This window comes from Mustela lutreola, chromosome 11 (assembly GCF_030435805.1).
Source record: "Mustela lutreola isolate mMusLut2 chromosome 11, mMusLut2.pri, whole genome shotgun sequence".
In the NCBI taxonomy this organism is placed as follows: Eukaryota; Metazoa; Chordata; class Mammalia; order Carnivora; family Mustelidae; genus Mustela; species Mustela lutreola.
The window spans coordinates 95,999,211-96,012,596 of record NC_081300.1 but is presented as its reverse complement, the minus strand read 5'-3'; the positions used below and the strand labels follow the sequence as shown (position 1 = coordinate 96,012,596).

Sequence of the window (13,386 nt, the reverse complement as noted above, 5' to 3'; positions counted from 1 at the left end):
CTAAGCCTTAGCCAAAGGCAGATGCTCAACCAACTGAGCCAACCAGGTGCCCTTAAAATGTTATTTTCTGCACTTAATCTATAAGGAGCTGAGAACAGGAACGATCTCACAACTGTGTAGACAGTTCATTTAAAGTATTTAACCTAAGGCCTCCAGTATAGTAAAAGCATAATAAATATTTGATGCCAAAATAACCAAACTAATTTCCCTAAAGGCAAAAAAATTACTGAGATGGACTGCTGAGAGAGGTTGAGGGATAACTATCTCTAAAGGATTTTTTATATATATATATATATCTCCCAACTATCCTGAATAAATTAGGTATTTGGTTCCTCACCTCCCTAAAGAGAACTGGCGCTCTTGAAACTCCCCAGGTTTCAATGTTCTAAGATTATTTAGATTTCCATGCATTCTGTGGCTGACATGACTTTTTTTTTAAAAAAGATTTTATTTCTTTGACAGAGATCACAATTAGGCAGAGAGGCAGGCAGAGAGAGGGGAAGGGAAGCAGGCTCCCCGCTGAGCAGAGAGCCCGGTGTGGGGCTCGATCCCAGGACCCTGGGACCATGATCCAAGCGAAAGGCAGAGGCTTTAACCCACTTAGCCACCCAGGCGCCCCTGACATGACTTTTTAAAACTTATTTACTTGAGAGAGAGAAGCAAGAATGAGTGGGGGGTGGGCAGAGGGAGAGAATCTTCAAGCAGACTCCCCGCTGAGCTTAGAGCCTGATGTGGGGCTCAATCTCATGATCCATGAGATCATGACCTGGCCAAAACCAAGAGCTGGATGCTTAATCAACTGGGTGTGGCTGATGTCATTATTTGACAGTAATGACTATGTCCTATATAACACGAAATTATATTGCAAAGGTTTATGGAAAACCCTTCATGTACAACATCTACTTCAATTAATCCTTCTGGTTTGTAGATCCCAGATTATCAGTGAGGGCTCAAGCCGTTGCTCCAAAACAGCCATATGTGGCTCTTTTCTATGCAGCAAATTTATACAAAGAGTTTTACATTAGGATGTTCTAGCGGAGAGAAGAGGAGATATTCCTATCTGCTTATCTATCTTTTCTATCCTGTTGATGACTATCCATAAATACTGGATTCATCTGTATTTAGTGAAAATCTCACCTCTTTGGAATCATCTGGTTCTTCTTGTAATGCCAACCGTGCCCATATGATTACCCGTTCTGCAGTTTTCTCGGCTTCAGCAGGAGGCAAAGACCTCAACAGAAGGATACAGTCTTCGCCCTATAAACAGTGTTTGAAAGGAAGAAAAAACAGCTGGTACTTGTAAAGGACAGTTTAGACTTACCTCTTGCTTTTTTCTATTTAAAGGTGAAAAGACAGCATTTAAAAAAATAGAATATGATCTAATGTTTTAAAAAGACTGATAACTCTGGTTTTGATGACCGCAAACAAAAAAAATTAAATTCAAATACACCCCTTTGTATTTCATAATTCTTAACTATGCTCATGGTTATAGAATTATATCAGAATAAAGACATTTAAAATAGAAAAAGAAAATGCATGCCCTTTTCTGGAATCAAAGGGTCCTACGGTGTACAAAAAACATGAGTCTATGTTTCATAAACACCAAAGAATATGAAAGCCCAATAGCTAGTCATAAAATACTTTTAAAGAAAGCACAGATATGGGGGCGCCTGGGTGGCTCAGTCATTGGGTGTCCGCTTTTAGCTCAGATCATGATCCCAGGGTTCTGGGATCCAACCCGCATTGGGCAACCTGCTCTGCGGGAAGCTTGCTTCTCCCTCTCCCTCTCCCCCTGCTTGTGTTCTCTCTCTCACTGTGTCTCTGCCAAATAAATAAATAAAATCTTAAAAAAAAAAAAAAAAAAAGAAACTACAGATATAAAGAATATGGCCAATCTAACATCTAATATTTTCATCCTGGTATAACTTATTTTCTTTTTATTGAAGATTTTATTTGTTTATTTGAGAGAGAGTGAGTGAGAGAGAGAGTGCATAAGCAGTGGGAGTAGGAGAGGGAGAAGCAGACTCCTCACTGAGCAGGGAGCTAGATGCGGAGCTTGATCCCAGGATCCTGGGATTATGACCTGAGCCAAAGGCGATGCTTAACTGACTGAGCCATCCAGGTACCCCTTGGTATAACTTTCATTTGTGATAATCTATTCAGATAATTTGAGTGATTTGAGCTTTTACAGATTTACTTAACAAAGAAACCTAAGAAAGGACAATACAGAACTTTCATACCTGTTCTCTATCAATGAGATCAATAATCCTTAGACTGTAAATTTCATCGTCGGGCAACATATACGCTTGAGCCACCTTCAAAGCATCTTCTAAGGAAGATGGGACATCTTGCTTGAGAATGTATCTGACCACCCTCTGAAGCAGAGACAATATATACATTTCTTCATTATGAAATCTCAGAGAACCCAGAAGTCCTTTGTTCATAAAGGCAAAGTACTCATCAAATTAAAATCAAGCAGCAAAAAACCCAAGCTGTGTGAAAAATTAAAACATGATTTATATTCTGAATTTTATGATATGTAAGTGACAAATAGACCCTGCGTATATTTAAGGTGTACAGCATGATGATTTGATATACTCCTTTAGCTTCTTAATGTCCTTGTTATCTTTACTATCCTAATAAACAAGTGAATACCCAATTTTTAAAAAAGACTTATTTTTTTAATGTTTTATTTATTTAACTAAGTAATCTCTGCACCCAATGTAGGGCTTGAACTCATGATCCCAAGATTAAGAGTTGAACACGCTGTCTACTGAGCTAGCCAGGCACCCCTGAACGTCCTATTCACACTCTATCCTACAAAAGGAAAGTAGTGGAGAACTTAGCTCTGTTAGCCTTCAAGAATATGAAGTCCTCATTAGTTTTCCCAAGCTGCCCTCAGAACGGAACAGCGGGGTTCAAGACCCTTCAGCTACTGTACTCACCATGATTTCCTTGTTTAAGAGGTTCACCTCCCTTACTCCATAGCCTCGTAGAAGTTTTTTCATCTCCATTAGTTTGTAACTTTCCTGTAATAACTTGACTCTGAAAGGAAATTTGCTCATATTTTTTAAATGATTTTTTAAAAGATTTTACTTGTTCATTTCTTTGAGAGAGGGAGAGAGTGAGGCAAGCTAGCACAGGGGGGTGGGGGGATGGGAAGGGCAGAGGGAGAGGGACAAGCAGACTATGCGCTGACTCAGAGCCCAACGTGGGGCTCGATCCCCAGATCCTGAGATCACAACCTGAGCTGAAATCAACAATCAGACGCTCAACTGACTGAGCCACCCAGATGCCCAAGAAATTTGCTGATATTAACATGGATTGTCTTTTTTTTTTTTTTTTTTAAATACTAAGAGACACAGTAAAGGGCATAAAACATAAATGAATGTCAAGAGGAAACAGGAGACTTATCCAGCACCGACACCATGATCTGGGAGACTGCCGTCTTACTTGGGATGGTCCATTTCTAGGTGCTGTCTCACTAGCTGCTCCACAGCTGCACTCCAAGGAACCACCGCCGCGTACATTATCTTAAGCACAGCGTCGAATATGAGCTATGAAGACACACAGACACTGACCGTGCAGAAGAGCCCTCGGATTCACGTTTCATGGAAATTAATGACATTGCCTCATCTATAGCAGCAGAGGTCTTACATCTACAGCGTGGACACTCAGAGTATCTCCTCTGACTACAAAAGTATATGTTCCTTCTGATTCTCACATATCGCGAGCAATTTCATTATTTAGAAAAACTCAGAAAAAAATTTTCTCTGCTGAAAGTGAAGTCATATAGTTCTATTCCTTTCAACAGTCTCTAGTCTCTGTGTTTAAAAATATTTTTCATGACTTTATTCACAGTTTATAATGGTAACAGTGGGAAGGCATAATAAAAGTGTGTTATAACAGATTTAAAAAATGTGTCCGTGTTTGTATAATCATAGAAAAGCCTAGAAATATATGCACCCAATCATCCATGGTAGTTCTTCTGGGGATGGGAATGAGAAAATTTTTATTTCTTATTTTCTATAATGAAAGAAAATGGAATTATGGGTAGTTTTTATTTATTTATTTTTATTCTTTTTCCGAACTTCACAAATTCTTCTTAACAAATTTGCTATTGCCTTTGTGATCAGAGAGAAAGTTTTCAGAAAAGATGCGATGCTCAAAGAAAATCTACATGGTCACTATCTACTTACATCTGTGTCCGATAAACATCCTATGACTGCCATGGCTTTTGCTTCCCATGCGGTTTCAAAGAGTGATGTGGACTTTGAGCTACATCTCTTCAATAAATCCTAAAAGGGGATAAACACATATTTTTTAAATTTGAAACTCTTACTAGAAAAAAAAAGTAAAACATATAGATATAGAAAAACAGCTTTTATAGATGTGAAAAGAAAAAAAAAAAGCAAAAATGACTTAGCAATGAATGTGAAACAATGCTCAAAAAACAAAATCACTAAGGCCTTGGCCTTTCGTTTAATATGGACAAGGAAACTTAAGAAGGAAATATTTTTGAAGAATCTACAAATGAGATGATTGCAGCTTATTAATGTGTGAAAACACATGCTCACATGATTGAGCTCCTTTTATTTCACAATAAGCATTTGGAGAAAGTCCTAATATTATTCCATTCTGCCCAAGGTTACCAGTCAATCAATTAACCAATATAATCCACTGCATAAATCCCAATGGTAAAGCATGACATTCCCTATAGGGTTAGATGTTTATTTTATTTTATTTTATTTTATTTTTTTTAAGATTTTATTTATTTATTTGACCGAGAGAGATCACAAGTAGGCAGAGAGGCAGGCAGAGAGAGAGAGGAGGAAGCAGGCTCCCTGCTGAGCAGAGAGCCTGATGCGGGACTCGATCCCAGGACCCTGAGATCATGACCTAAGCCGAAGGCAGCAGCTTAACCCACTGAGCCACCCAAGCGCCCTTATTTTATTTTTTTAAGATTTTATTTATTTATTTGACAGAGATCACAAGTAGGCAGAGGTGGGGGGCAGGGGGAGCAGACTCCCCGCTGAGCAGAGAGCCCAATGCGGGGCTCGATCCCAGGACCCTGAGATCACAACCTGAGCCAAAGGCAAAGGCTTATAGGATTAGATGTTTAAACAGTGACACACATAGACACAAGGGGAAAAGACTAGAGGTAAAGAAGTTACCTCTATGTAGAGCAGAAGAAGTTCCTCCTCTTGTAAGCCATGTTCCCGCATGTAAACTCTTATAAATTTCTCTAAGACAGAAGGAATCAGCTCTGGGGCTAACACTTTATCAAACATGCGGAACACAATGGTGGTTGTAGTCTCCTGGATGACAAGAGAAAGGCGGCAGAGATGCAAGTTCTAGTCATGGTGGCTGTCATTAAAAAATAACACTTCCGATAAATCTAGGTTTTTACCTTCTCGAAATCAGAGAGGGCCAGTTTGCAGTTGTATTTCCTATGCAATGTGATCAACTCCTGCAAGTTATTTACGAGAGTCCTTAGCTGACGTACTTCCTCCGTGTTCTGATAATCCTTCTAAAAACAGAAGTGTGAGAGGGGAAATACATAGAAAAATCAGAATTATTTCAGATAAAATAAAAAAGGAACATGATTATGTACATAAGAGGAAATCTGTACTTAATGCCTGTAAGTTTTGTGGAATTTTAACACATTAACTAGTGCAAATTTATAGATTAGAATCCAACAGAAATCTAAAGGCGATTTTCTTTCTCAACAAACAAACAAACAAATAAACAAACAGGAAAACTTCAATGTTAGGGGCACCTGGATGGCTTAGTCAGTTAAGCATCTGACACTTGATTTCAGCTCAGGTCATGATCTCAGGGTCCTGAGGGGATTGAGCCCTAGTCGGGCTCTGCATTCAGTGGGGAGTCTGTTTGAGGATTCTCTCCCTCTCCCCCTACTGTGCTCTCTAAAATAAATAAATAAATCTCCACACACCCAGTGTGGAGCCCGACGTAGGACTCAGGCTCGCGACCCTGAGATCACACCCTGAGCCCAAATCAAGAGTTGGACATCCAACCGACTGAGCCACACAGGCTGCCCTAAAATTTTATTTTTTAAGTAATCTTTACACTTAATGCAGGGGTTGAATTTACACTGTGAGATCAAGAGTCTCACTCTCCACTGAGTTAGCCAGGTACCCCTGAATGTTAGTGTAAAATTTTATGCTTATGTACAAAAACATCATTTAGATGGCCCTCAATGCCCCATCTGTATAGATCAAGACATAAAGATCCGAGATAAAGCTGTAACATTTGATAAACTTATATACAAGAAATAGAATTTTCAATATTGATAAAAACAACAGGGAAAAGACAGAGTAGTGTTTTTTGACTTTTTTTTTTTTTTTAAGATTTTATTTATTTAATTGCCAGAGAGCACAAGCAGGGGAAGCAGCAGGCAGAGCGAGAAGCAGGGTTCCTGCTGAATAAGGAGCCGGACATGGGGCTCGATCCCAGGACCACGACCTGAGCTGAAGACAGAAGCTTAACCAACTGAGTGACCCAGGCATACCAGGACAGGGTAGTGTTTTATAGCAAGAAGAAAAGCTCTTCTATGGAAAAATGTATTATAATGATCAATATATACTGATTATATATATCAATATACTAGTTGAAACATATATCAAAAAATTCCTGCTTACTTTTTAATAGTATATAACCAGTAAGTACAATTATTACCAAGAATCTGCTACATCTGGGGCGCCTGGGTGGCTCAGTCATTAGGTGTCTGTCTGCCTTCAGCTGAGGTCATGATCCCAGAATCCTGGGATGGAGCCCCACATTGGGCTCCCTGCTTGACAGGAAGCCTGCTTCTCCCTCTCCCACTCCCCCTGCTTGTGTTCCCTCTCTTGCTGTCTGTCAAATGATTAAATAAAATCTTAAAAAAAAAAAAAAAGAATCTGCTATATCAGAAAGCAGAAGAAAATTTATTTATTTTTTAGGCTCCAGAAATTTAAGGAATAGGTGCAATTTTATAATGTATATTACCACAAAGAAGGTTTACCTTCTGGTACTTAAGTCCTTAAAACTTCGGAGTTGAGATCATACAGGGATATCTCAAATGTTAATTTATAAACTAATTTATAGCACTCCAATGGACTTTCCTAAAATATAAGAATATACTTTCCTTCTTTTCAATATAATGAATGCTTTCTAGTTTTTAGAAACTTAAAGGGAAAAAGAAATTAATTTAAGAAATTTAGAAGTCAAATACTAAATTCAGTTCACAAACTTCAAATTAACACCAAATATAACAGCAGTGTTCTTGAGCTTAGTAACCTTTCTAGCACTGCTATTTTTTTTCAGTCAAAAAAGTCCAAGCATTTCTTTTTTAAATGTGATCTTTTAAAAAATTCACTAGTACTTAAGCCATAATGGCTATTGGAATGCCTAAGAACTGCAATCAGAACTGGGAGTGGTTTGCTGGTTTAAATAAGATCTTGAAAACTAACCCTAAAGCATTATTAAATTTCATTCCTTTAAAGGACTGTAAATTGCTGCCAATGCAGAAAATTCCAATTATACTACTAAGGAGTATGTTTATATATGGTTTCCTGTTTGGTTGGTGAATTTTAGATGTACACAATAAAAGAACACACAAACAGAAAATGTAAGAAATAGATGTATCTCTTAGTACATGTACACAAATCCTTTAACATAAACTGAATGCTTTATTACTGAAAATTCATTTTCTATATCATACCAAGGAAATCCAATGCCAACAGGACACCAATGCCAACTGATCTGGTTTTTCTGCTGTAAAAAATACCTCTGCCAGTTGAAGTCCATTTTCTGGCCAGTTTGCCTTTAAAGAGGAACACACACCATTAAAAGTGATGCTGTACGCCACTGGGAGTGTTTGAAATGTCTTTTCAGTGCTAGTAATACTGGTATTACCTTATCAGTTAATTCAAGGTTCCTGGCTGCTTGTTCCAACCATTTTGCAAGAATTTTCTGAAACAGACATATCATTTGAAAATAAAATAAATAGTCAGTAGATAATCAAGGAAATAATGTAAAACCCCCATGATAATCTTTCAACAGAGACACTGAACTACCTGGTGTTACCGCCCTTTACTCTGCAGTGATATAAGGCAAAGGCTGGACTTGAATGACCCAGAGTGGAAATACTGAAGGCCACTCACCTGCCCTTCAGGTACAGCCCTTCTCACGAATGGGATCACATCATTTTTAAGCCACGGGCAAAGCTTTTGCAAAGACACTGGTGTAGAAATTGAGTTGAGCAAGTTCTCAAGCATTTTCACATCAAATCTGCTTTCAAAATTTGCCTAAATTATACAGAGTGAGAAATTAGGATCTATCAGACGGATTTAAAATGACAGCCTCCCAAAATGGAAAGACTTGTTAGGAAGTCATTTTTAGGAAATATTTTACTGTCTTAATTACAAGCACAAGGGGTGATTTACTCTATACTGATGAGTCGTTGGCAGCCACGAATCCCACGAACTCTCATGGCAGCAAGGACCAACTAATAAATTAGGGGGCAGTGGAACTGGCAGAGGAAGGAAAATTTAACAGGAAGTGATAGTGCAAATCCAAACAAGCCATGTGTCCATGAGTGACATCACACCAAGATGACACGTTTTGGACCTCATGATATTGGCCAGCATGGAGGGAATCAGAGCAGAGCTGCTAATGCACAATCCTTTACATAGTCTGAGCTGTAACAGGAATAACTTCACCAGCAGTACTTAAGAAAGCCCATCAATAAATCATTCAATAACACATTGCTTTCTTTTTTCTTAAGATTTTAAAGATTCTATTTTATTATTTATTTGACAGAGATCACAAGTAGACAGAGAGGTAGGCGGGGGATGGGGTGGGGGAAGCAGGCTCCCCACTGCACAGGGAGCCCGATATGGGGCTCAATTCCAGCCCTGAGATCATGACCTGAGCTGAAGGCAAAGGCCTACCCACTGAGCCACCTAGGCTCCCCCTTTCTTTTTTTTAAGATTTTAACGTAATCTCCGAGCCCAATGTGGGGCTCGAACCCACAACACTGAGATCAAAAGTCACATGCTCCACCAACTGAGCCAGCCAGGTGCCCCAAAATGTTGCCTTTTCAGCTAAGTTTAGGAGTTCATTGGACTCTGAATGAGATAAAACACACTTCTAAAGTAACTTCACCTCTAGTTTAATATCATCAGGAAAATTTTATCAAACATTCCATTGCCCACTCACACCTGACACCCTTCATTCACATGAAGACAACAGATTCAATCACCTACCCCAGGAGCCATAAAGCCATTAACAACAAAACCCAAAACAGATTACCCTATGTCGAAGCCAAAGGTACTGTGCACAAACAAGGTTTCCTTCTCGTAGCTGTAAAAAGATATCCTTAAGGTCATCTTCATTATTCAGAAATTCAATCCAAGAACTACCACTGCAAAGTAAGAGAGGAATAAAATTAGTAGTTAAAAAATTAAGGTCATAATGTTACAAGTGGATACCATTAGAAATTTTAACTAGTGGTTTAGTTTTTTCCCCCCTCAAAGTTAAAAGAAGTTCCAAAGATTGTACAGTAAAAAATGGTTTCTTTCCTATCCCAGACTTGTAGAGCTCCTGTCACCCTCCCTGAAAGTCATCTCTCCTTATAGGTTCTTCCTGGGATAATCACGCATATACGAGCAATTATTTTAAGGTGTTTTTTTAAAAAAAATTATTTGAGAGAGAGAGAGAGAAAGAGAGAAAGAGTGCAAGAAGCAAGAGTAAGAACCTGGGAAAGGACAAAGGGGGAAGGAGAAGCAGACTCCCCAGTGAGCAGGAAGCAGCCTGATGTGGGGCTCAACCCCAGGACCCCGAGATCATGACCTAAGCTGAAATCAGATACTTAACCAACTAAGTTGAAATCAGATACTTCCTAATAAGTTTTTATTTTTATTTATTTATTTTTAAAGATTTTATTTATTTATTTGACAGAGAGAGAGAGATCACAAGTAGGCAGAGAGGCAGGCAGAGAGAGAGAGAGAGAGGAAGCAGGCTCCCTGCTGAGCAGAGAGCCCGATGCAGGACTTGATCCCAGGACCCTGAGATCATGACCTGAGCCAAAGGTAGCGGCTTAACCCACTGAGCCACTCAGGCGCCCCATGATAAGTTTTTAAAACAAATGAAGGGCTCCTGGATGGCTCGGTCAGTTAAGTGTCTGACTCTTGATTTTGGCTCAGGTCAAGATCTCAAGGTCCTGGGATTGAGCTCTGTGGAAGGCTCTGCACTCAGCGGGGAGTCTACTCGTCCCTCTCCCTCCCTCTCTCTAAAATAAATAAAATGAAATCTTTAAAATAAATAAAATGAAATCTTTAAAATATATATACTGTTCTGTAAGTACCAGTCAATGAGATGAGGTAAGGGGAAAAAAATGAGGCAAAATTATCATTATTTGACTATATAATCACACACTTAGAAAAAATAAGATCAGCTGAGACATTGTTTTTTTAAAGATTTTTATTTATTTGGCAGAGATAGAGAGAGATCACAAGTAGGCAGAGAGGCAGGCAGAGGCAGAGCCAGCAGGCTCCCTGCTCAGCTCTGAGCCTAATGCTGGGCTCGATCCCAGGACCCTAAAATCATGACCTGATTTTATTGACCCAGCAACTGAAACATGATTAAGAATAATAAAGAAATGCAAAGGCGCCTGCGTGGCTCAGTTGGTTACGTGTGTGCCTTTGGCTCAGGTCATGACCCCAAGGTTGGGATTCCACATTGGGCTCCCTGCTCAGCGGTGAGTCTGCTTCACCTTCTCCCTCTGTCTCTCCCCTCTATTTGTGCATGCTCTCTCTCTAAAATAAATAAATAAAATCTTAAAAAGAAAAAAAAAAAGGAATTCAATAAAGTAGTTGATTAAAAAGTAATTTTAAAAAATCAATAGTTTTTCATAGCCTTTCAAAAATATGAAGGAGGGCACCTGGGTGGCTCAGTGGGTTAAAGCCTCTGCCTTCGGCTCAGGTCATGATCCCAGGGTCCTGGGATCAAGTCCCATATTTGGCTCTCTGCTCAGCAGGGAGCTTGCTTCCCTTCCTCTCTCTGCCTGCCTCTCTGCCTACCTGTGATCTCTGTCTGTCAAAAAATAAATAAATGATCTTTAAAAAAATATATGATGGAGATATGTCCTATTTATAGCAGTAGGAGAAATATTTAAGAGCTATATAAAGACAACTGAGTAGATAACTGCTCAGGAACAAAAGAAAGGACAGAATGAGTAGGACATAATGTCCCTAAAAAGGAAGATTCAATAATGTAAAGATGCTGGTTCTCCCTAAATTGATCTTCCATTCAGCATATTCCCAATAAGAAAATAAAAATAAATAAAATTTAAAATCCTAATAAAGGGGCTCTTGGGTGGCTCAGTGGGTTAAGCCTCTGCCTTCGGCTCAGGTTATGATCCCAGAATCCTGGGATCGAGTCCCGCATCGGGCTCCCTGCTTGGCAGGGAGCCTGCTTCCTCCTCTCTCTCTCTGCCTGCCTCTCTGACTACTTGTGATTTCTCTCTGTCAAATAAATAAATAAAAATCTTTAAAAAAATAAAAAATAATTTTAAAAATCCTAATAAAAGAGGATTTTTTAAAAAAGATTTTACGTATTTACTTGACAGAGAGAGAGAGAGGAAACGCAAGCAGGGGAAACGGGAGGGGGAGAAGCGGCTTCCTGCCGAGCAGGCAACCCGAGGTGGGGCTCAATCCCAGGGTACTGGGACCATGACCTGAGCCAAAGGCAGATGCTTAATGACTGAGCCAGGGGCCCAGGGGCCACCAAATAGGATTTTTTTAAAAAGATTTTACTTATTTATTTTGACAGACAGAAATCACAAGTAGGCAGAGGCAGGCAGAGAGAGACGGAAGCAGGCTCTCCGCTGAGTAGAGAGCCCGATGCGGGGCTCGATCCCAGGACCCTGGGATCAGGACCTGAGCCAAAGGCAGAGGCTTAACCTACTGAGCCACCCAGACACCCACCCCCCAAATAGAATTTTTAAGAAAGATTTTATTTATTCGTTAGAGAGAGTATGTATGCATATGAGCAGGGTGGGAGCGGAGGGAGAGGGAAAAAGAGAATCTCAAGCAGACCGGGCACTGAATGAGAAGTGTGGCGCAGGGCCCGCTCTCATGACCCTGAGATTACAACCCACGCTCAGATCAAGTCATACACTTAACTGACTGAGCCACTCTGGTGCCCCCCAAATAAGATTTCTTTAAACTGGGGTAAGGTACTACCCCAAAGATACAAATACAGTGATCCAAAGAGGCACCCGTACCCCACCGTTTATAGCAGCAGTTCCACAATAGCCAAACTATGGAAAGAGCTCAGATGTCCCTCAATAGGTGAATGGATAAAGATGACGTGGTATGTTTACAATGGAATATTAATTAGGGGCGTCTGGGTGGCTCAGTGGGTTAAAGCCTCTGCCTTCGGCTCAGGTCATGATCTCAGGGTCCTGGGATCGAGCCCCACATCGGGCTCTCTGCTCAGCGGGGAGCCTGCTTCCCTCCTCTCTCTGCCTGCCTCTCTGCCTACTTGTGATTTCTCTCTGTCAAATAAATAAATAAATAAATTCTTTAAAAAAACAACAACAATGGAATATTAATTAAACATCAAAGAAATGAAATCTTGCCATTTGCAACAACATGGATGGAACTAGAAGGTATTATTCTAAGCGAAGTAAGTTAATCAGAGAAAAACAATTATATGACCTCACTGATATGCGGAATTTAAGCAACAAGATAGAGGATCATAGGGGAAGAGAGGAAAACATGAAACAAGATGAAACAAGAAAGGGAGACAAACCATAAGAGACTCTTAATCTTAGGAAATGAACTGAGTGTTGCTGGAGGGGAGAGGGGTCGGGGGACAGGGTGGCTAGGTGATGGATACTGGGGAGGGTATGTGTTGTGGCGAGCACTGGGTGTTAGGTAAGACTGATGAATCACAGACCTGCACCCCTAAAACATAATACATTATATGTTAAGTAATCGAATTTAAATTTTTTTAAAAAATGAAAGAAAAATTAGGAGTAAAAACACAAACATAGAAACAAACTTTATCACATTTTGCCTTGTGATTAACGGGGATTTAGACCTGGACATCTTTGAGGGGTTGTTATTCTGCCAATTGCAGGACCCTTACAAACATAATGTTTCTAAGGTTTGTCCATGGGGCTGTGTGTGTGCCAGCGTTTTGTTCTTTCTATTGCTAAGCAGTATTCTGTTGTATGAACACACAGTTATACATATATTCTTCTGTTGGTGGATGTCTGGGTTATTACCAGTGTTTGGCTACTATGAACAAAAATGCATTTTTAAGCACACCTGAGTGATTCAATCAGTTAAGTGTCTGCCTTTGGCTTAGGTGATG

At 39.8% G+C, this 13,386-nt stretch overlaps 1 protein-coding gene and 1 non-coding gene across 2 annotated transcripts in view; both read right to left on the bottom strand.

The window, feature by feature from the left end:
- Window positions 1-13,386, bottom strand: part of KNTC1 (kinetochore associated 1) — a 78,091-nt gene that overhangs the window by 40,530 nt on the left and 24,175 nt on the right. Inside the window, exons 21-31 of the mRNA XM_059139180.1 lie at window positions 9,316-9,427; window positions 8,166-8,309; window positions 7,918-7,974; window positions 7,724-7,825; window positions 5,411-5,530; window positions 5,175-5,318; window positions 4,200-4,298; window positions 3,454-3,557; window positions 2,946-3,045; window positions 2,241-2,375; window positions 1,138-1,257 (exon numbers count right to left, since the gene is read on the bottom strand). Of these exons, the coding sequence (XP_058995163.1) occupies window positions 1,138-1,257; window positions 2,241-2,375; window positions 2,946-3,045; window positions 3,454-3,557; window positions 4,200-4,298; window positions 5,175-5,318; window positions 5,411-5,530; window positions 7,724-7,825; window positions 7,918-7,974; window positions 8,166-8,309; window positions 9,316-9,427 (1,237 nt within the window). The remainder of the gene's footprint in view (window positions 1-1,137; window positions 1,258-2,240; window positions 2,376-2,945; window positions 3,046-3,453; window positions 3,558-4,199; window positions 4,299-5,174; window positions 5,319-5,410; window positions 5,531-7,723; window positions 7,826-7,917; window positions 7,975-8,165; window positions 8,310-9,315; window positions 9,428-13,386) is intronic.
- Window positions 9,012-9,084, bottom strand: TRNAK-UUU (transfer RNA lysine (anticodon UUU)). The gene has a single exon. It is a non-coding gene; the product is annotated as a tRNA-Lys (tRNA).